The sequence below is a fragment of the Anguilla rostrata genome, chromosome 15 (genome assembly GCF_018555375.3).
Source record: "Anguilla rostrata isolate EN2019 chromosome 15, ASM1855537v3, whole genome shotgun sequence".
Classification (NCBI taxonomy): Eukaryota; Metazoa; Chordata; class Actinopteri; order Anguilliformes; family Anguillidae; genus Anguilla; species Anguilla rostrata.
The window spans coordinates 17,305,281-17,329,438 of NC_057947.1; the positions used below are offsets into that span (position 1 = coordinate 17,305,281).

General features: G+C 48.8%; 1 protein-coding gene across 1 annotated transcript in view; it reads right to left on the reverse strand.

Moving 5' to 3' along the window:
• abcc4 (ATP binding cassette subfamily C member 4 (PEL blood group)) overlaps window positions 1-24,158 on the reverse strand; it is a 58,555-nt gene that overhangs the window by 5,731 nt on the left and 28,666 nt on the right. Inside the window, exons 18-30 of the mRNA XM_064311541.1 lie at window positions 23,025-23,131; window positions 22,385-22,531; window positions 17,341-17,420; window positions 14,643-14,793; window positions 14,230-14,349; window positions 12,574-12,684; window positions 11,887-11,987; window positions 11,381-11,572; window positions 9,063-9,218; window positions 4,142-4,231; window positions 3,604-3,776; window positions 3,159-3,264; window positions 835-969 (exon numbers count right to left, since the gene is read on the reverse strand). Of these exons, the coding sequence (XP_064167611.1) occupies window positions 835-969; window positions 3,159-3,264; window positions 3,604-3,776; window positions 4,142-4,231; window positions 9,063-9,218; window positions 11,381-11,572; window positions 11,887-11,987; window positions 12,574-12,684; window positions 14,230-14,349; window positions 14,643-14,793; window positions 17,341-17,420; window positions 22,385-22,531; window positions 23,025-23,131 (1,669 nt within the window). The remainder of the gene's footprint in view (window positions 1-834; window positions 970-3,158; window positions 3,265-3,603; window positions 3,777-4,141; window positions 4,232-9,062; window positions 9,219-11,380; window positions 11,573-11,886; window positions 11,988-12,573; window positions 12,685-14,229; window positions 14,350-14,642; window positions 14,794-17,340; window positions 17,421-22,384; window positions 22,532-23,024; window positions 23,132-24,158) is intronic.

Sequence of the window (24,158 nt, forward strand, 5' to 3'; positions counted from 1 at the left end):
CCGCGCTGGAGAACGGGGCAGTCCGCTGATTCCCAAACCCCTGTTTTACCCGTTTCTGTCCGAGGCACAGGAGATACAGCTCAGCTGATAAACGCACGCGTGTGAGGGTTTGGGGGGGCACACAAACGAAACCATTCCCACTTTTATTATTATTTCTTTCTCTCCTTTCAGGGATTCCTGTTTGAAAGTTGTCATGTGGAATCAGTGCACTCATAAGGGCTGGACTGTCTGGTGAATGCTCTCTGTGCTTATCAGGAGAGCGGTGGAGGAGAGACAAATGAATTTCAAAGGAAAACTTAAGATCAGCCCCTATTACAGTAATCCCCATAGAACCCGCGCCCTAAAGCTGGACAGTGCAGGAAGGAGTGTGAATGTGAGCGGTGCTCTGTAAGTCCTGTACCCTGAGTTTATTTTCACACAGGACCCCACAGAGTGAGCAGAACCATGGCTCCGGAGGTCACTGCACAGCACCTCGTGAAACACCAGCCGCAGAGGTAGCACACTTTTCATCACACAAAACAACGTCTGCCAATCACATCCACATCCAAAGACACGCGTTTCTGTAGACCAATTCAGTTTTCTTTGTTTACTGAAGCTAGTTTATCCCAAAAGACATATACAGGTGAGACTCTGGAACATTTTCAAGTCTTATTCAAACAAAATGATACCTGTCTGTTGTAACCAACATTTCTGATGCAGAAAGATGAATCTTTTCTCGTGGACAATTTTCACCAAGCATATTTGACCATTGACACAACAGACCATCTGACGGCAGATCAAATGTAATGGCGGAGACTCTGAATGTTTGACTGTGATCAAGGCGGGCGTGGTCACCTGTTTGGCTGTCTGCAGGAGGGCGGCGGCCTCATTCTTGCCCATTTGCTGGACCATGCTGCTGAAGATGCCCCCCTGGTTCTGCAGCAGGACGTAGGGCTCAGCATATTCCTGTATCCTGCCAGCGTCCAGAACCTGAAACCACAACACCCAGAATGCTCTCTCAGGCAACAAAACTCTTTTTCTTCACAAAGTTTGGCCATCAGCGAAATAACCTGACCAAACGGTATTTCTGAAGATGAAAACCACCCCCCCCCCACCTTACTAATTTCCTGAAAGTTAAGCCATGTCTGCTGTTTGTGTAGCTACTTGGCTGTGTTCTCACTGAAAAAGGCAAATATGACTGTTTCCAATACATGCAGCCCCCAGTTATGCTATCTAAAATTGCCAAAGAAATTGGCCATAAAATATCCTGGGTTCGGTGATCTGTCCTTTATTACCAATCGCGGATGTGGAGTGTCTGTCTAATACGCACACCAATTCAAAGACATTGATGAGGAAACTGCAGAATAGAGGAGGGAAGTGTTTCAGTTCTCTGCCAGTGTTTGATAGGAATAGTTGGTGTGGGTGACGCAAGTCCACGCTAATGGTCAAATGGTAAGAATAACGCTTTCAGTTTTCTTGCTTTCTGATAAATGCTGTTTTACCGAAAGGTTAGCTAATTTAATCCAACCTGCATTACCTTTAGTTAGCATTCCGGCTACATCTTGCACACCATTTTGTCTACACCCGGGACACATTGTGTGTAAAATGGCACTGAGTGATAAGTGAATCAATATTTCTGTAATTTGCATGATATTTTGGTTTAATAAATGTTACAGGGATCGACTGTGCAGCTCACCCCAAGCATAATTAGACATGGTATATTATTGACAAGGGCATTAACTGGGCCCCTCCCTAAAACCTTATGCTCAAACACTGTGCTTTTATGACCAGGCCTTATATCCACAAGGATTTATAAATGCCTGGCTAGCAAGGCTATACAAAAAGTAACTAACACTTAACTTCAGCTTAACTCGAAGTTAAGGGCAGACGTTGATTTGAATGCAATCTTCTGCCTCATTATAGGTATTTTAGCTGTTTGACCATCAGCAGAATACACTCTATAGCAAGCCTCTCCGAGCACTTAAACACCAGTCTGGAGTGAGTCACACTGCAAACATGCAGAGCAAGGCTCCTGATTGCAGCCTAGCCCAGTTCCAAACGCGCAGTGAAAGTGTAAACTAGCAGGCGCAGTTATGAGATTAACAGTAGTAATTGTTGAGTTGAAAGTGCACGGCTTGAATGGCGTGTCCACGCCAAGCTGACAGCTGTTTGTTCGGGAGATGATGGTCACACCTCTGTTGTCAGCACTGCCGTTGCCATGGCAGTCGGTCCGGTAATGCCCACACGCACAGACGCGCACACACACACACTCACACACAAACACACACGCACAGACGCGCACACACACACACTCACACACAAACACACACGCACAGACGTGCGCACACACACACACACACACACACACACGCACAGACGCAAACACACACACACACGCGCACACACACACACAGAGGCGCATTCCTTAATGTGTGCAGCCCATTATTTGGCCAGAGACACAGAGCAGGCTTCCAGGTCCCTGCTGTCACACAGAGGGTCAGTCTGGGGGTATTTGACACCGTAGCGGGAGGGGAACTGACCCGGCCGCGGGACACCTGCCCCGCCCCCCGCCCCCCACAGAGTCCAGCCGGCCGGCAGGACAGGCCCGCGCCCGGGGGAGCGGGGGGGAGGGTCCCATCACAAATGGCACTAATTGGCACCTCGGCAGGCAGCAGCTATGGAAGGGCAAAGATCAGGTGGCATGGGGGGGCCTGGCATCTCCTCTGCCCTTACACCGGGCAGTCTGAGCAGAGAGACAACTGTACTGCAGCTGCCCCGACAAAGGACACGTCCAGCCAAGGAAACCATACTCTGAGCACAGTGAAGTGTGTGTGTGTGTGTGTGTGTGGGTGTGTGTTTGTAGTGCTTGTGTGTGTTTGCATTAGTGTATTAATGTTCTGTGGTGTGAGTGTGTGTGTTTTTGTATTAGTGTTTGTACGTATGTGTGTGTGTGTGCGTGGGTGCGTGTGTTTTCCCTATTTACAGTAGTAGACTCAGTCCATCCAGCCCGCCTTATCTAATATCTTCTGTTTGATTGTCACGGCTTCAGGTGTCTGCTGATTAAAACTGACTGTGCATGCAAATGTCACAGACAGACCTGCAAAAGCACACAGCCAGCGCGCTGAGAGCGAAAGCCTGGCTGTGCCAGAGTGCGCTCCAACGCCGGGTCAGGCCCTCACCAGTATGCGGTCGCTGTCGATGATGGTATTGAGGCGGTGGGCAATGGTGAGGACCGTGCACTCCCTGAATTTCTCCCGAATGGTCTTCTGAATCAGCTCATCTGTCCTAAAAGTCATAAAAGTACATAGGATAGTAAATGTAAAGGTCAATATGAAAGTAAAAGTAAATGTAAACACAAATGTAAAATACAACTATATATTTAAAGGTCAATATAAATGTAAATGTAAAATGCAACAAAACGTAGAAGTCAATATAAATGTGAGAGGTAAATATAAATATAAATGTAAAGATAAATATAAATGTAAATGTAAAATGTAACGGTAACTGTAAAGGTCAATAAAAATGTAAAAGGTAAATGTAAATACAAATGTAAAGGTAAATATAAATGTAAAGATAAAAATACATTTAATGTAAAGACACTGGTGAAGGTGAGCGCAGCTGTACCTTGGGTCCACGTTGGCCGTGGCCTCATCGATGATGAGGATGCGGTTCTTCCTCAGGACGGCCCGCGCCAGGCAGACCAGCTGCCTCTGGCCCACGCTGAAGTTCGAGCCGGACTCGGCCAGCTCCGTCTCCAGTCGCCCCGGCAACTCCTCCACCACCCCCTTCAGCTGCACCTGAATGGGACGGGACCGGACCACATCTCTGAGTGACCGCCGCTGACCCCCCCACACTCCCCTCAGGGGCTTTCAGAAACGTCACCTTTAAATTAGGCCCCCGCGTTGCAGCTAACTCCAGACAAATGAGCGAGACTGAACTCAGAAACATAGGGTCTACACCCCCCCTCACCCGACAGGCCACACCATCCACCCACAACTACATCTGAATCCCACCCCACTGGGCCCCGCGGTGCTAATGGGATTTCCCGCTAACTGGGGGGCAGGGCTGCTGAATGGTGGCATTGTATTGGATGTATGGGGCATGGAGGGGGGGGGGTCAGAGGGATCTCCCCAAAGGCCGTGGGGAAGGTTCATTCCGGTACCTCCTGAAGGGCGTTCCACAGGTCCTCGTCTGTGTGCTGGCTGAAGGGGTCCAGGTTCTTCCGCATGCTCCCAGTGAAGAGCACAGGATCCTGGGTAGGGAAGCACAGTGTTAGGCACCCCACGTAGCAAAAAATTCTTGCTTTGTTTGCAGAGCAACTTTTTTCTGGCAACATCAGACCAGTTGCTTAGGTTGCTCAGTCAACTTCATAGAAAATGGACTTCCAGCTGCTGGTCAACAAAGTAGCTGAATAAATGAGCAGGTTAGGCAGCAAATGGAAGGGTAGGAATGGTGATTAATCCTTCGGCAGCCAATTGGAAGGTGGATGTGGTATTTAAGCCTCAGGTAGTTAATTGGAGAATAGGTACTGCAATTAAGACTTAAGCAGCAACTGGGAGGGCAGGCTTCTTAATTACACCCTGAGTAGCCAATGGGAAGGCAGACTTCTGTTCTGTTACAGCCAGACCCGGTAAGAAAGCTAAACTGCCCTCATCAATGTCCTCCCCAAATAATGTCACTAGTCTGCACCCAGAACAACAGTGGGGCAGTCAAGGTTCAGAGTTAGCATATTCCACTGAGGGAATCAGGAGTGATGTTCAAACAAGAGCTGTTTGCAGCACTTAAGACGGAGTTAACTGAGGATACTTAATTTCACTCCTTTGACTGCCTAAAACAAGAAAACTGCGAAATAATGAGAAAAATATTATCAGCAGTATTTTTAATTGTGTTTTTAATCCTCTAATTTTAATATTAAGTAAATATACAAACAGAACAAAATGCACCGCGCTTGAAAAAAGGCTTTCATGTTAAATGCCTTCTAGCCCTGTAAAGTCTCATTATGACTATTATCCCACTGAGAATGCACATCCATCTGTAAAAAAATAATAACAGCCCGGGCAGCCTCTGTCTTTATGCTCCTGAGCTGGAGGCATCAGCTTTCTGATTGTGTGCTCACTTGTGGTTACATTGGCAGCTGGATCAAAGGTTCAGTGAAAGATCCACATTAAAGCACTGCGGTACATTGGCAGTAATATTATGGCCTGGTGTGGACTGCATTTGTACACCTGTAAGTCTACACATCAACTCAGGGCTTCAACAAGCAGCCCTGTAAAACCTGGCAATGGGACACACACACACACACACACACACACAAACATGCACAATTACACACATGCACACAGCACACTTCCACTACATGCCAAATTTTTTATATCGAAGGTAATTTGTGAAATACTTACCGGAGTTTCCCACTCAATTCATGAAGCTACTAAGGATGAGGTTTTGTTTTTTTCCCCCCATTATTATGCTGCTATTTCCCTGTCGCTTTATCGATATAACAGCTTAAAGTTTATGGCATTTTATTGCACAAATCTGGCGTCTGACAAAACATTAACGAGAGTAAATTAGCCTAAGGAGTTTAAGCAGCGGCAGTGGCTGTCAGGAGACACAATGGGCACGAGGCGGAGGCGAGAATTGCAGCTTATTTAAGACAGTAATCTGTCGGCCAATCAAGATAAGGGGAAACTGTAAGATTAGAGGCCAGCCAGGTACAGTGCATTATAAGCGGAGAAACAGAGACCAGCTGCTGCCTGACGGGTACAGTAATCACTGCTGTCAGTGTTTAATGCATATCAGCTATGAGACACGGGCACACACAATCCAATAAACACACACAAACTCTTCCCACCGCTATGCCCAAACACACACACACACACACACACACACACAGAAACTCTCAGTATATACAAACCTTCCCCAACACCACACACACACACCACACAACACAAAACACACCCACACACACCACCTATCATCACAACGCTACCCCAACCACACACACAACCCACCACCACACAACCAACACACACACACACACACGAACCCATCTATCAAACGCCCCACACACCACACCATCACACACCACACACACCACACACACACACACACACACACACACACAGAAACTCTCAGTTATACATTACTACAAACCGACTACACCACCCACACACACACACACACACACACACACACACACACACACACAGACAAAACCACCACCATACACAACACCACACACACACACACGAACTCAGCAACAGCTACCACCAACCCCAACACACACACACACACACAGAAACCCACTCAGCAACTACAAACACACACACACACACACACACACACACACACACACACACACACACACACACACACACACACACACACACACACAAAACTCTCAGCAACACCACCACCCACACACACACACACACACACACACACACAACCACCACACACCACCAACCCCACACACACACACACACACACACACACACACACACACACGACAACCTCACTCAACAAAGCTACCCCAACACACACACACACGAATCCAGTCAATCAAACGCACCCCCCCCCCCACACACACACACACACACACACACACACACACACACACACACACACACACACACACTTCTGTACCGGGTCCTGTCCACAGTCATGCGGTGGGCTGTAGACGTGTGTGTCTAGCAGTACCCACGTCAGGGAGCTCCTCGCCCAACATGAACACAAGCGCAGAGCGCAGGCCCACGGGGGGAGTTTCACTGCGTTACACATCCACTTGGCAGACGACTTCATCCAGGGCGACTTAACATGGCTTAAACATTATCCATTTATACAGCTGGATATTAAACTGCAGCGATTCAATCGCTCAGGGACACAAACACCCCCACCCCCCGTCCCAACGAGACTCAAACCAGCAACCCACAGGTGATGGAGGGGCTTCACGCTACTCTGCAGCAGCCTATTTCACAGCTTTTCCGCATATGACATCACATCACTTTCTGTCTCTCCCAATTCTGTGCGGCCGTCCCTCTCTACGCCCCCCCCCCACCCCACCCCACGCGTGTTCCCCTCATCCGCATCCGGCGGCTGCCATTAAGCCGGCTCAAGCCCCGGCCCGGCCCGCGTTCTCTCTGACACCCTCTAATTGAGGATTGAGTGTAAAGTTAGGAAACAGAGGCGGAGCTCGGCTCTGCACAGGGGACCGATTATGTGCTCCAGCAACTCTCCCCCCGCCCCCCCACGCCAAATTCATTTCCCCCTCCTGCAGCCGCTCCCCCGCTCTCAATAGAACGTGAAATGGATTCCGTTTTAATACCGCGCGACTAATAATAAAAAAGTTTATCATAATAAAATCAGCCAGAAGGTGAGGGAATAATACCACTCTTCAGTGCCGGCGATGTAAAGAATGCATATCTGGAATCGGTGCATTCCACATCGCTACGTACGCCAATGAGCATCTTATGTAAAGCTATTTTCCATTTGAAAGGTTCGGCCAGATACCACGTAAACAATGAGGATAGGACAGGGTGGGGAGAAAAAAAAAATCACAAAAAAAATTCATAAAAACTTTTCAAAAAGGTACAAGCGCAGGAAATATAAAAACGCACGGTGGAGGCACCCCCGACCCCGGCAACAAAGATAAACACGCCCCAGTTTACCGTCCCGTCTGAAGCCATGGCGATACTTCAGAAAGTGAGAGAACGGACTTTTTAAAAAGGGACCTCCCACGTGACTCTGCAGGGACCCACTCAAAGCGCAGCCTGAGTCCTACAGCACAGTCAGCGCTGCTTTAAGCCTAGTCTGTGTCACAGGCTGACTGCAACACCACGACACAGCGGACTACAGCCAAGAATCTGCCAGAAAAATTAAAGCGTAATAATATACGCTTAAACAGTGAACATTATAACTGAACTGAACCCATATGAGCATATTGTTTGCATTAAAAAAAAAAATATATATATATTTTTAAATCAGAGTTGATGGTGAAACATATCATAGGCTATCTTCAAAATGGAATGGCTTTCCCTTTTGTGTTATTCTAAGCATGGCTAGCTCCACCCTCGTATCCATCCACCCCTGGCCAGTGGGAGGACAGCTCAACTCCACCGCCCGTAAGCCTGATTTATACTTGTATAATATGTAGCATGACAAGTGTCGTGTGATTAAAATAAAGGTTCTTGTATCTACGGTAACGAGACGCCACCTGAACATGTGAAAACATGGTGGCGCCAGGTGAAGCTACTGAGAAACGGCCCTAGAAGCGGAAGAGATTTAAAAACTATTTTTATAAAAAATGTCGTGAATGGAAAAAAGAAGGTGGTCCTTCAGTCGCCAAAATAGGGAAAAATGCGAATATGTTGTAGTTAAGCATTACATGCTGGATGAAGACAGGCATTTCAACTATTTTAGGAGGTCAGCTAACTGGTGCAATGACTTAATTAACCGCACCCGTCCCTACATCGTACTAGCAGGGCTAGTTTGGGTCAGACCACAACGCTTAGGCGGGTTTGGTCCTCATTTCTAGCCCAAAGCAGACCTCTAATTCCAAACAGATACTACACATTTAACACAAAACACATTACCTGACCCAGAACACCAAACACTACACCCTCCGTGCAGCGCACTTACTACACCCTTAATGAACTTTATTTACAGTTTTGGAAACCTCTGCTGCTCTTATGAAATCTGGCTCATTAAAACAGGAGGACGAGGAGGAACGAGAAGAGGAGGAGCAGTTCTGTAAGCAGCTTTCAGATGTTTCGGGGGTAGATGACTAATCCCCTGTCACTTTCAGGAGCCCAGCTCCTCGGGGAGCATCTCTGGGAGTCTCTCTCCTCCCTCCCCCTCTCTCTCTCCCCTCAGGCTGCTTTCTCTTAATATGGTATCAGAGTTTCAACAGGCAGAAACAAACTCCGGCTGTCCCTGGGCACCCGTTTGTCACACTTCAAAAAAAAAAAAGAAGCAGAACCCCCCAAAGTGACAAATAAACTTCTCCAGTGTCAGCTTTCACTTTTAAAACTAAATCACAGGAGGAAGTGGCGGAGCGGGGGGCGGGGCTGTGGAGGAGGGGGCCGTACCTGAGGGATGATGGACATCTTCTGCCGGAGGTCGTGCAGGCCGATCTCGGAGGTCAGGACGCCGTCGATGAAGATCCTGCCCTCGGGTTCGGCCAGGCGGAAGAGGGCGGAGATGAGGGAGCTCTTACCGGCGCCAGTCCTTCCCACAATGCCCACCTGCCCGACGCAAAACGCAGCGTTTAGCTCCTCCCCCTCCACGGGCCTTTTCCAGCTGTCTCCAGCTGTGCTCACTTCTGCACACAGCACCACTCTCCGGTTCTTATTGCTTTTATCTTTCACCCATTTTTTTCAATGTTCCTTTGCCCGGTTTAATGCCTGGTTGTCACCACTAGAGGGCGGTCAGGCGGAAAGGGCACACATGCGCTGGCACAAGCCGCTCCCGCTCCACTCTGCAGCCCGCCAGCTGAGCACACGCAGTCACTGCGTAGACGGACTGCGCAGCTGCCGCAGCTCGGAGAGAGCGCGGGCGTCTCCAACCGACCAGCACATCAGCATTGAGTGCGCATTCAGGGCTGTGATGTCACCGACGGCAGCACCGTCACCGCGGTAACAGGACATGACGCTTCACTGCTCCAAAAGCCCTACAGAGCTTGTGAAACTGCACAGCCTGTCAGTGCAGCCTGCGCTGGTGTGGGTTAGCCTTTCTGACAGGGTCTCCTGAAGGACTGCTCGCTCAATGCAGGAGACAGATGTGCTGCTGAATGGTAATGTCCATGAGCTGTGTGTGTAGTCTGTACAGAGCAGCAGGATGACAGCAGCAGGCCCAGCTCCTCCTCACACAAACCCATCTAAAGGCTGTTTGCTGCCTCCCCTCTCAGTGGCCCCAGGAACTGCATGCAGTTAAGTGAGGGTTTACATGCGTGTCTGTGTATACGTGTACTTGAGAGTGCAAGTGTGTGTGTTTGAAGTCAAAGAACGGTGTTTGCAGAGCAGCATGCATGAGTATGTGTGTGGGGTGTATAATGTTCATGCATGAGTGGGTGTGTGTGTATGTGCGTGCGTGTGTGTGTGTGTGTGTGTGTGTGTGCATACACACACACGTGTCTGGATGTACTGCGTGTGAGAACGTGCAGTCTGCATGTGCAAGTCAGCGTTCGCTCGAGTCTGTGCGTGAGCGTGCATTTGCGAGTCAGCGTTCGCTCGAGTGCGCGTGTGTGTATGCGCGTGTGTGTATGCGCTCCAGTCCGTGTGCGCGCGCGTGCATGCGCGTGTGTGTGTATGCGCTCCAGTCCGCGTGCGCGCGCGTGTATGCGCGCGTGTGTGTATGCGCTCCAGTCCGTGTGCGCGCGCGTGCATGCGCGCTCGCTCTTCCTATAGGCTGCCGGAGTCAGGGCCTCTCCCCTTTATCAGCTCATCCATTGTGAAATCAGCGGCGGTGGCGGCCCGTGTCTGAGCGCCGCGCCGCGGCTCAATCGCTAGCCAGCATCTCCCCCTGCTCACCCAATATCCAGCCTGCCCGCGCTCCCCCACACACGCCGCCACACTCCACCAGTCTTAATTACACCCTATGCATTCCATGAATCGCCAATTACGCACCTCCACAGGAAGCAACGGCACAATGCGGCAGCATTAATAATACATTTTCCCATTAATTTTCAAAATAACGCCTGACAAAAGACACGCCACACCTGCCGTACGTATAGGGAAATAAGCAGAGGGATGAGCGAAATAGGGTGTACTGTATACTCAATGGGTACTGCTGATTGTTGGGTAGGGTTCAGAATATGGATTCATTTATCTATTGACAAAGGAGAAAATACAGAGAGTAATATATAGTGTAAATACTACACTAGTTCTTAGACACAGAGCGAGAGCTTCATTTGGTTAGCAAGGCCACCCATTTGAAAGCTGTTAAATCTATGAATTTCCGGGACAAGTCAATGAGCTCGAAACCTGCAGCGACATTTTAAATTCTGAATTCCTGTGAGAGAGGGATTACAGGGATACAGACCGTCACAGTAACTTATCATACAGACTCTAAGTGTTACTCATCATACAGACTGTAACTGCCATTATCATACAGACCGTCACAGTAACTTATCATACAGACTCTAAGTGTTACTCATCATACAGACATGTAACGGTCACTATCATACAGACCGTCACAGTAACTCATCGTACAGACTCTAAGTGTTACTCATCATACAGACATGTAACGGTCACTATCATACAGACCGTCGCAGTAACTCATCATACAGACTCTAAGTGTTACTCATCATACAGACATGTAACGGTCACTATCATACAGACCGTCGCAGTAACTCATCGTACAGACTCTAAGTGTCAGTCATGACGATGGGCAGCGGTACTGGACTTACCTTCTCTTTGGGTCGGAACACAGCCTTCATGTTCTTGAGGACCACGGGCCCGTCGGCGCTGTAGGCGAAGCTGACCCGATCGAAGGTGACGCAGCCCTGGCTGGGCCACTCCGGAGGGGGCCGCTTCTCAGTCTCCCAGGGGGCCTCGTTCTCCAGCTCTGTGTACTCCACCACCCTCTCCACTGACGTCATCTGAGGGGTCACCAACAGGAGCTCAGGAGGGTGAGGGTGTGTGTGTGTGTGCGTGTGTGTGTGTGTGTGTGTCTGTGTGAGTGTGTGTGTGTGTGTGTCTGTGTGAGTGTGCATGCGTCAGTAAAAGTCTAGCTTTGTAAATGGCTCAGACCCTACGATGAATAAGTCTGGAAATGTTTTTGTTGTACAGAATATTAATATCAATGGAAATATTCTTAAGCCACCAGACAATCAAATCCCTTAAATTTTAATCTCTGAAATTTAAAATTAAGCACACTCAAGGTTTTTAGGGTGCGTGGGAACCCCTCTCTTACCATGTTCTCCACCTCGGTGCTCTGTCGGACTCCCCACTGAAACATACCCATGAGAGTGACAGCATAGGACAGCGCCAGACCCACTGAGCCCGCCTCCAAATCTGTCACACAGGAAACACACACGGGTCAGTACTGCTGGCATACACAACAGCACTCAGACAAGGGAACCAGACAAACATCAGAACTGTAACACATAAACTACACACATCAGCACTGTAACACGTAAACTACACACAACAGCACTGTAACACATAAACTACACACATCAGCACTGTAACACATAAACTACACACATCTGCACTGTAACACATAAACTACACACATCAGCACTGTAACACATAAACTACACACATCTGCACGGTAACACATAAACTACACACATCAGCACTGTAACACAAACTACACACATCTGCACTGTAACAAACTACACACATCAGCACTGTAACACAAACTATACACATCTGCACTGTAACACATAAACTACACACATCAGCACTGTAACACAAACTACACACATCTGCACTGTAACATAAACTACACACATCAGCACTGTAACACATAAACTACACACATCAGCACTGTAAAAACTACGTATGTCAGCACTGTAACACATGAAAGACATGTACATCAACACTGTTGCAACTGGGCATGTCAGAGCCGCGTGGCCCTCCCTGTCTCCTCTCTCACCGTTTCGCAGCAGCAGACAGCCGAAGGAGGTGATGGTGACGAAGACGGCGCAGATAGCGTCCAGACGAACCGCCAGCCAGCGGGACGAGGTGAGGAACAAAAACCAGGCCTCTGAAAGAGAGCACAGCTTCTGATCACAATGTGCTTCAATCACCATGTGACTGCCATTAAGCAACCTGTAACCAAACTGTACCCACTGTTACAGCCCTGTAAACACACTGTAACTCTGCTGCACCCACCCTGTTACAGCCCTGTATCCACCCTGTTACAGCCCTGCACCCACCCTGTTACAGTCCTGTATCCACCCTGTTACAGCCCTGTATCCACCCTGTTACAGCCCTGAATCCACCCTGTTACAGCCCTGAATACACCCTGTTACAGTCCTGAATCCACCCTGTTACAGTCCTGAATCCACCCTGTTACAGTCCTGAATCCACCCTGTTACAGCCCTGTATCCACCCTGTTACAGCCCTGAATCCACCCTGTTACAGCCCTGAATACACCCTGTTACAGTCCTGAATCCACCCTGTTACAGTCCTGAATCCACCCTGTTACAGTCCTGCATCCAGCCTGTTACAGCCCTGTATCCACCCTGTTACAGCCTTGAATCCACCCTGTTACAGTCCTGAATCCACCCTGTTACAGCCCTGAATCCACCCTATTACAGTCCTGAATCCACCCTGTTACAGCCCTGAATACACCCTGTTACAGCCCTGAATCCACCCTATTACAGTCTTGTATCCACCCTGTTACAGTCCTGAATCCACCCTGTTACAGTCTTGTATCCACCCTGTTACAGCCCTGTATCCACCCTGTTACAGTCCTGTATCCACCCTGTTACAGTCCTGAATCCACCCTGTTACAGTCCTGAATCCACCCTGTTACAGTCCTGAATCCACCCTGTTACAGTCCTGTATCCACCCTGTTACAGTCCTGAATCCACCCTGTTACAGTCCTGTATCCACCCTGTTACAGTCCTGAATCCACTCTATAACAGCCCTGTACCACCATGTAACTATCCAATTACAATTACCCTTTAGGCTTATATCCAAACACGTGTAACGCATAGCATTTCACTATCACAAGCACTCTTCATGTTACTTCAGATATGTTTCTCCTTTCGTCAAGACTACTATGAGAGGCAGAACGGTCAGGGGACAGAGCGGGTAACCAGAGGGATGCAGGTTCAGATCCCAGGTGGGGCAGGAGCAAGACGTTTGACCTGAGTCGCTTGAACCGAACACGCAGATGTATGAATGTGAAAGGTACTGAATGCAGCCCAGTTTAGACCCAAGATTCACGACACAACGAGCTGCAACCGGAAACTCCATGCAACGCTATAAAACGTGGTTCAAATCTTTGGTCTGAACTGGGTTTTAGTGACCGTGCCAGAATCAGGTGAATAAGGCGGGGGTTGCCACCGGATACAGAGCAGAATTCTGTGACCTTGGGACTGACATTATAGTAACTTTGCATGTCCTCCGGTGAAAAATCTCCCCGATTCGTTCCACATCAAAAAAACTCAACTTTGCTAATGGGAAAGATTTAAGGCGTGTCATAACATTCCCCCTGAACCAGAAATATAATGTGATACAGGACAGGGCAAATTCACACCAGCAGGGAAATTTTATTTATTTATTTATTTAAAAGACTGACCCGAATGCAAATCTTGGTGTGCGTCGAACGATTCCTGAAACCTCTGCTCTGCTCTGAAGGCTCGGATCGTCCAGAGTCCCTGGAGAGACGAGGACAGGTGGGAGAAGACAGGACTTCGAGCTGCAGAGACACGCAGAAATAAAAACACACAGTTTAGTGCTTTATGTGAGACCACAGGTAAACACAGGTAATAAAACGTCCCACATTATTTTAGGTTAGGAATACCCCTAAATCAACTTTATGTCTACTCAACATAATAATTTTCTTAATTAATTAATCGCTACCTCAAAACACCTTTTCCATGTATACGGTGGCTCCTCCAGCTTGAGAGGCTGTACACACACACACACACTCACACTCACTCGCACACACACACACACACGCACACAGACACACGCACTCTGTGAACCTACTGGTGGCCTCTAAGCGCTTGATGTCTCGGGAGGTCTGCAGGAAGTAGCGCCGCAGGAAGAGGAAGGCGATGAGCAGGGGAAGGACAGGGATCAGGATCCAAGGGATGACTGCGGTCGCCACGGCGATCACACCCAAGATCTGCAGGAACACCTGTTGGGGAGGGAGAGGTCAGAATGGGGTCCTACACACACCTGTGCTGTCAGATCACACACTTCACAGGTCATTGCATGGCCCCAGCCACCAAGAAAAACCAAAGACCAGTAAAACCCAGACAGTAGGCGATAACACAAGTGTAGACCATTAATAACACAATTCTCCAGCGTCACTCTTTCCTGCCGTCCCTTTAACTCTGTCACAGGCACTGTGCCCACGCTAAGACAAGGACTGCAGAGGGAAAAACCTTCTGAGAGCCACATGGACAGAATGGCAGCATGCTCATAATGAAGAGTTTGGGCATTCAGAAGATGCTTTTAGAGACGTGACCCACACAAGGTCAGTGTGACATTGAGAACAGCGCCAGGAGCACACAGACAGCCCTCGGCTGGCTCCTGATCTGACACACACAGCCCCAAACAGTGCGACTGCTTATCAGGGGTACGTCCTGTCAGAGAGCAGTGGGGGGAAACCGCACAGCAAGAGTTCAGGGGTGATTTGTACTGAAAAGAGGGTTGTTATATGTGTACGTGTGTGCGTGTGTGTGTGTGTATGTGGTGTGTTTCTGTGGTGGGTGCGCATGAGACAGAGAGTGGGAGCGTGTGTGTGTGTGTGTGTGTGTATGTGTGAGAGAGAGAGAGTGTGTGTGTGTGTTTCACAATGTGGTGGTCTCTCTCTCGCTCTCTGTTTCTCTCTCTTTCTCTCTCTCTCTCTCTCTGTCTCTCTCTCTCTCTTTCTCTCTCTCTCTCTGTCTCTCTCTCTCTCTCTCTCTCTCTCTCTGTCTCTCTGTCTCTCTCTCTCTCTAGCAGCAGCCCTGGCTCTCAGGATGGGGCCTTTGTGGGCCCTTTGTGGACCATGAAAAGGTGAGAGAAGTCACTTATTCTGACTCAGTCAAGCTGCTGATTCCAGCCCTCTGTCGTTTAAAAGAAACAGAAGAGAAAGGGCTTTGAAATGCACTCATTCTTTCAGCTTTCCCTCTGTCCTGTAAATGTCCCTCTACACAGCCCAGCACGGCTCTCCATAGGAAACAGCACAATAGCATACAAAAGCACACACACACACAGACACACACTCTCTCTCTCACACACCAACACACACACACACTGTTACACACACACAGACACACACTAACTCACACACATTCAAACTGACGCTCACACACACACTAACTCTCTCTCACACACACACACACACACACACATATACCACACACACACACACACACACACACACACATACACCACACACATACACACACACAAACACAGACCACATACGCTCACACACACACACACTCACACCACAAAATGTGATGTTCTCTTCTGACTCAAGTATCGACCAGCAGATTGGGATATTATCCTCCAGGAGATTTTCACAGAGAAAACGAACACGGCCTTCAACCCAAGCACAGCGTATGGCACTGTGATGGGTGAGGAAATGACAAGACGCACAGGAAATGCTGAAGGCCGACCACCTTTTATTCAATCCTTTACAGCGAGGAGCGCAAACAACACAAAAATAACCGATCTGAAAAGACAAAAGGTGCAGCTTCCAGACAGGACAACAGAGAGAGGCCCAAAGGTTTGCCACTCAAGGTCATGTGACATCTGTCCTGCCAGAGCTGGTTCTCATTCCCCAGGCCTTTACACAGCCCATCGGTTAGCCAATGGAGAGCAGCCGTGCTGACGGGCAGCTGGCTGTGACTGGGGCCGGCCCTGTCCGTGGTCCTGAAGCACTCCCAGGTAGCAGAAACGTCTGAGATGCTGAACGGACAGCGCCGGCCCCCACAACCCGTATATCCAAACACGTAAACTACCACCCAGATAAGCACCTATCCAAATACACCCGTACGCACAAACATAACCTTATAATACCTAAATACTCTCTTCCTTCCAAAAGTTCCCATATATCCAAATATATCCTCATACTCAAACTCACACTTCAAAGCGAGCATGTCTGTATCTTATCTTAAAGGCCTCTGCCTCCTGCCCTGCTCACTATAAAGTCAGCAGCAGCCCAGGGTTTACAGGTCACCTTCCCACAGGAGCCAGACACACACACACACACACACACACACCCACACAGGCACAGACATACAGACCACATACACACACACAGACTACACGCACACACACTCTCTCTCTCTATCTCTCTCACACACACACAGACACATACACACACACACAGACTACACGCACACACACTCTCTCTCTCTATCTCTCTCACACACACACAGACACATACACACACACAGACTACACGCACACACACTCTCTCTCACACACACACACACACCCACACACTCTCTCTCTCTATCTCTCTCACACACACACAGACACAGACACATACACACACACAGACTACACGCACACACACTCTCTCTCTCACACAGACACAGACACAGACACACACACACACACGGTGAAGTGACCTGCTCCATCTCCATTCCACCCGTCCTCTCCACAGCAGTCCTACAGGCCCAGAGGAGGCTGAGCCTGCCCCTCAGTACCGCTCCTCCACAGCCTGGCCAGAGACGCCCCTCACCTGGATAAAGTCAACGAACGTCCAGGGCAGCTGGGAGTCCAGGTGACCGATGTCCTTGGTGAACCTGTTGAGGATTCTCCCTGGAAAGAGAGAGACAGAGAGAGTGAGTGAATTTCTAATTTCTCTTCCTTGCAACTGACAGGAGTAAGCAGCTCTAATGAGCTCACGCAAGTGACAGAGAAGAGGGGGGAGGGGCTTATGATTCACAGTGGCTCAGAGCAGCATTTCCCCACAGTTACTCAGTGAATTACTCACGCAGCAGATAAATCAATCCTAAGCTCATCTCAACCTCCACCAATGAGGCACATTGATGCAGAAGTTCAGCTTTCTATTCTCATAGCCCCCCCCCCCTTCTCACACGCGGGCTTTACCCAAGCCCAAACCAGAGCCAGAGACAGCCCAGAGGATTCCCCAGCCTGTCCAATGAAAATAAACTGAGTTACAGGGCCAGTCTGGTCTATAGCCCTCTGTCAGGGCATAAAATCAGGGAGGGGGGCAGATGGGATTAATGCCACTGACCCCCTAACAGTGGTCATCACAGAGAAGCACCTGAACATCATCTCCACTAGTCAAGGGCAGGAGAATGGAGAGGAATGGGGGGAGCAGAGAAGTAAGGGAAGGATGGAGGGAGAGAGGGAGGGAGTAAATCGGAGGGGCATCCTGATTATACACAGGTAAAGATAACACCTCTCTGGGTTTGACTGACGGATGCTTCGGTCGGCCATGTCTGCCTTTTATATTCACATGACCCCTTGTGGTTCCTAAATTAGAGCACGGCCGCACATCTCATTCAGCCAATGAGCAAGGAAGCCTGTTAACAACCTGAGCCCGTTCTGGGCCAATCCAGAGAGGATGGATCACAAGAGCAAACTTACCTGAGCTCATCTGTGCAGGTGCACTCACATCTGCACAGTGGATTTGAACAGAAAGTTTTACTTAGTAAATAAGCTCCACCAAAGCTATTTCCTGCACCACGATAGGCTCTGCTTTCTCAACTCCCTGCCTACTGGTTGACATGTGGGGGCGTGGCCTCATGAGGGGGCACTTAACCAAAGTAGAGAGATGGCCTTCTGTCTTTCTGAGGGTACCTAAACCATGAAAACATCAACAAGCTCAGAGACACAAGCTGACATGCTCAGCAATGTCCAAACAGCCACCCAAGTGTGGAGAAGCACACCACATTAACAACCTCCTCACAGCTGCTGAAGATGAATCACCTCCCATCGCAAACCCCAGATCTGACGGGAGTTAAGGTCCCGCCCCCACGGGCGGATTATTCAGTACGGCGCCGGACCAGCGATCAATCACCGCGCGCAAAGCAAACAGCGCGGGAGCCGGACGGGCGCCGCACGCAGGCCTCCAATCAGCAGCCGCGGTCCGAGCCGTATCAGAGAAACAGCGCACAGCCCAGAGCCAACACAGGAGACAAAGGAGCCGGGCACAGCCAGGGCCAACTGTCACTCACCTGCAGAGCAGCCATACCGCGCTGCTCACAGGACCTGCCCGAAAACCACACACTTACAAACCCACACGCACGCATGCACACAGACACACACACACACACACACCCTCCTGAGTGATACAAACCCACACACACACGGGCATATGCACACACACGGGCACACTGAACAACACACATGAATATACGTGGCTGTGTAAATGTGGAAGAACATACAGAGAACATAACCAGAACATTGATGGAATAACTGAGACAGGCCCATGGTTGAATGTGGGAATGACAGACAGAGCAGGCCTACCTCCTCTAAGTAGGCCTTGCCCAAGGCAAGACTAACCTAGAAGCATTAACAACAACCTTTAGCAATCACATGGAAGACATTCTCAATAGAGGTGAAATTATTTTTGTTTTAAAATCAGCAGTCTGTATGAACTTTACTGGGGCCTAAAGGTTACAGTACTCCAGATAAAGTGCCTGACCCAGGACTGAGGCTGTCTATTCTGCTGTGTGTGATTACACAGCTGCACACAGCGGCTCCGCTCCGCCAGAGACTTCCACAAACAAAGCGCCGCTCTTCAGCGGGAGCCTTCAGCTCCCCGAGCGCGGCTTCGGTAAGCGCTAACGGGTCCTCCCCGCACGCCGCGCCGCGCGCGGTGGCTCTCCGCTCTGAAGGGCCCGCCGTGGCGTTCGGCTCCAGTAACTGGGCCAGGCCGCACAATGGCCACTGACAGCCGCACAACAGCCACCCGACAGCGCCAGGCCTCGGGTTCCTCCCCCGCCCCCAGCGCCGACCGCCCGCTGCATTATTAAACACGCGGGAGCTCCTTCCTTTCACGCACAAAAAAACACCCAAAAAATGAAACACACAAAGGGTCAAACTCTGGAAGTGATCTTATTGCTGAGAACCGAATAGCAGCTGTTATACGGTGAAACTCCAGTCCTGCTGCATGATCCGCAGGATTGGGTTCGTTCAAACACGCAATTGTTGTGGACCAGTGCTAATTAACACTGTGCAAATTCACAACCAGCAGACCTGCACCTCCGGACTGAAACCAGCTCAAATCACAGTACCTGTGAACATCGTCAAATCTGTTCACCCTTCAATCATTTACACTAAACGCCTCAGACGTCCTGCCAACACCTCCACAAGTCATGTTCATCCCTCGTGTTCATCAATAATTACCACTTGGTTCACGTCAAATTCTAAAGCGAATGCAAACTGAAGCTTATCTAGGCTTAGGCCTGCCTGGTCAGAACTCAAAGCCAGGACGAGGCCTGACCTGAAAGTAGATCTCTCACAGAAACACTGGATTTAAGTTACACTTATGAATACAAATAGCCTTTACTTTTTGGACTTGCAGCTGTCCTCTTAGAACCTCATGATCAGTCACTGGCCGACACCTGTATATTCAATCACACAGTGCATTGATTTGATTGAGCCAGTGCTCCATTTCAATGACTATACAGGCCAGAGGACGGCCACACTTTCCAGGCATGGCCATTTACACTGGGGTTAAACTCTTATTTCAGTGTCCTCAACTCAACAGGTCTGACTGAATACCAGCAGGCACACTGGCTGGCACACAGCCCACAGTAAGACACAACTGGTAATATCTGCTTGTGTCTACCTAAGCCCAGCACAGACTAACACAGAGGGTGTAAATGGGCCGTGCTTATTTAAACAGCCTGCATTGCTGCAGCCAGGCGCATTGCGTCGCTCGCTGAGCGCTGATAACAGAGGCCGGGCCGGGGGGTATGGGGCCCGCGGTGCGTTTGCTCTGGTCTGACACCGCGCCTCCCGGCCCGCTCGGCCCTGTTCAAACAGCCGCACGGCCCACTAAGCTAATGGAGCAATCAGAGGCGTCAGATTCCACACAGGCGGGACCAACCCGCCTCTGTTTACCCAGCCACCCAAACGCAAACGCGGCGCCCAGTCCGGCGTCTACGGCAAACAGCCACGCGCTCCAGAGGCCTGTTTGCTTTACTGTTCAAGCTCACGAAAAAGAACTCTGCCTCTGCAAATACCCTCCCCCCCCGCCCGCCCCCCCAGGGCCCCCAATCTGCAGTACATTTTATTAGTCACTTTAAGCCCCCTCTGGGACTGCGGCTGACCTTATATGCACATAAAGGCCTGTGGGGGGACTCCAGGTACAAAGTTAGGAAACTGGAGGCGGTAAATAATGAGGTTGCTAGTTTGAATCCCAAAAGGACAACCGCAGGGTGAGGTTCTTAACCTCAGGACCTTCAGTAAAAATCTAGCTTTACTTATTCAAACTGCCCAGGATCACTAAATTATCCAAAAAGAAATTGCAATGAAATCCTGAATACAGGTGGGTAATGCATCGCAAAAGAATCTTTAACTTTCCATTGAAGAGCTCATACCTGCACTGAGCAACGCATATGCCTCCTTCCTTTAATGAAACAGGACTAACAAACGTCCTCTACTAAAAAGAAGACGGTTTACAAAGTGGAACCATTGATCAACCTGGCTCGCTCCCAGCAACACATCATAATTGTATTATTTTGATGCAGCTGGATGAGACCAGTGAAAATTAAAATGGACCCTGTTTAACAATAATGAATATTCATACCTTGCAAGTACAGCTACTTTGCTGTAAGACGGGAGCATAACACATTCAGGAGGAACCAATTCATTAGGCTGATCAAATTCCAGCTTCAAAATCTTTGCAGTATGTGCCCTCTAGTGGAGAAAATAAAGTAGCAGTTCAAAGAGGAATTCAACTCAGTACCTGAACTTTTCCTGTTATAGCATTACATTTATATGGCAGATGCTAGCGACATACAATAAGTGCACACCGAAGGTCATTGGACAACTACAAAACACAGGTCAGATAAGGTACAATACTCATTACATAACAGTCATTCATAGCTATGAACACAATAAGTCCAGTTCACACAGGAAGCATAGACTCGGTCAGGAAGTTATGGTAATTCAAACTAGGAGGCATAACAACAAGCTAGAACATCAAGCGCAATGTAAGTGCTGGATGGAGATACAAGTGTAACATTAAAGTGCTACAGAAACAAGGATAGAAGGACAGAAGTGATGAAAGTGATCCTAGAATGGGAGTGCCTTGCAGAGAGGTGATAGTTAGTCCAGGTATAGTCTGAAGAGATGCGTTTTCAGACCACGGCGGAAGATGGGCAACGACTGTTCCACCACTGGGGAGCTAGGGTGGATAGGGACGAGCAGAACGAGAGCCATTCACCCGGATGGCCGGGAGTGCTAGTTATAATAATTGTTATGAGCAGTTATTAGCATAACAATTATGATTAGCATTTTCACATGTACATTTCAAATGTACAATTATATTTCCAACCCTCATACAAGAATCAGGCCGTCGCAACACCAAAATTTTCTTTAAAACCTGGACTGGCCCTAACAACAGTTTATCAGGAGGGTCCTTTTCCCATCCTGTGTAAGGAGCAGTATCAGTATGATGAGGTCAGTAGTACACAGTACGCAGTACACAGTGTGTGAGGACCTGTATGCTCTCAGAAGTACAGACTGCAGAGCAGCAGACGGCGGAGCGTCAGTGGTGGCGGTCTGTGCCGCGTGTGGCTCACCGATGGGGTTGACGTCGAAGAAGCGGATGGGCGTGCGCAGGATGGACTGGAACATGCGGTTGTGCAGCGACTGCGCAGACCTCACCAGCACGTTGAAGAACAGCAGGCTGCGCAGGAAGCCGAAGATGATGGTGGCCACCGTCAGCCCTGAGGAGTGCAACACACACAGACCAATCACACAAAGCCTTTTACACTACCACACAAGCGTCAGACCAATCAAATGAAACATTTAAACCATCACATGCACATCAGACCAATCAAACAAAGCCTTTTAAACTAGCAGACAAACACACAGCAGTCACAACCCATCTACAATCTAATTTCAAACAGAAAGAACAGACAACAGGGACACAAAACAACATCCTAATACTGACAAAATAAACACTATTTACAATTTATTCATAAACAAAGATTAAATGAACGCATGAGAGAGAGAGAGAGAGAGAGAGAGAGAGAGAGAGAGAGAGAGAGAGGCCTGTTTCTTTGTGTTTTCAGACAAAAGTTGGAAATGAACTTGGAAATGGCAAGATAAAAGGTCAGGGAGACTATAAATATTACTTCCTAGTGAGCTCTGCTCTCTCCTGTCCTCCCAAGCGTACTTTCTAGAAGGTTCTCAGCTCTGGCAAGGACGGTGACTCACCTCCGTAGACCCCCAGGTAGAGGCTGAGGTCCAGCTGTTGGGTCTGATTGAGTCCGTTGGACTGGGCAGTGGTTGCCGTGACATTGAGCTTCTCCTGCATTGATGACCTGTCAATCACACAGAGGAGGAATCAAAGCCGCTGCCCACAGGAAGAACACACAGAACAGACAGTCAGAGAGCTGCGGCCATGAGTGCAAACGCCGACAGCGAGGCCTTCTCTCATAAAGCGTCCTTTAGTGGCATGTAGGCAGACAGCCATTTTCACGGCTAATACGCTTCCATACAGACGTATGCTGAATGAGAGATCCTTCATTTTGAGTGCCCTGTTTTGTTGATGAGGGATTCTCAGCTCCTGTAAAGTGCCAGTGTCTAAAGTCTGAACCTCTTATTTATTATTTATTTTAAACCCTACTGAATTCAACCCCTCTAGTCAATGAACACAATACATACTGAGCACTTTATCTATCCCTGTGTGTGTGTGCGAGTGCAAGTGTGTGTGTGCGTGCATAAATGCAATACTGTTACATACGCACCCTCAACATAAGTGTAAGGTTTTGTATATATAATAATATTGCAATTGGGAGTGCGTAATATAGACATTCTAGGCCGATATAATTAAGTTACATTTGCCTGGCCTCGTGGTCCAATGATAATACTGATTTACCTCATAGCACAAAGGCAAGCCAAAACCAAGTTTCCACATTCAAGGAAGGAGATGAACAGGTGTCATTTACAGACTCTGTGACTCGGCCAATGTGTCCTCTCTCTGGCATGTGTATACTGCATCGCTTTTATGGACCATCATATTAGCCGTCATTGTAGCATCAGGCCAATGGCAGTAAGCTCAATTTAGGCTCATATTGGCCAGATACAAACATGACCCTGACATTACCACCCACCCCTAATATCAATACATACAGCAGGGTTATTGTCCTCCACAGTGTTAGCAGTATGCCTTGTTTATAAAGCTGGGAGTACATGGGGATGATCATGTGACAATAATGGAGTTTGAGTACATGGGGATGATCATGTGACACTAATGTAGTTTGAGTACATGGGGATGATCATGTGACACTAATGGAGTTTGAGTACATGGGGATGATCATGTGACACTAATGGAGTTTGAGTACATGG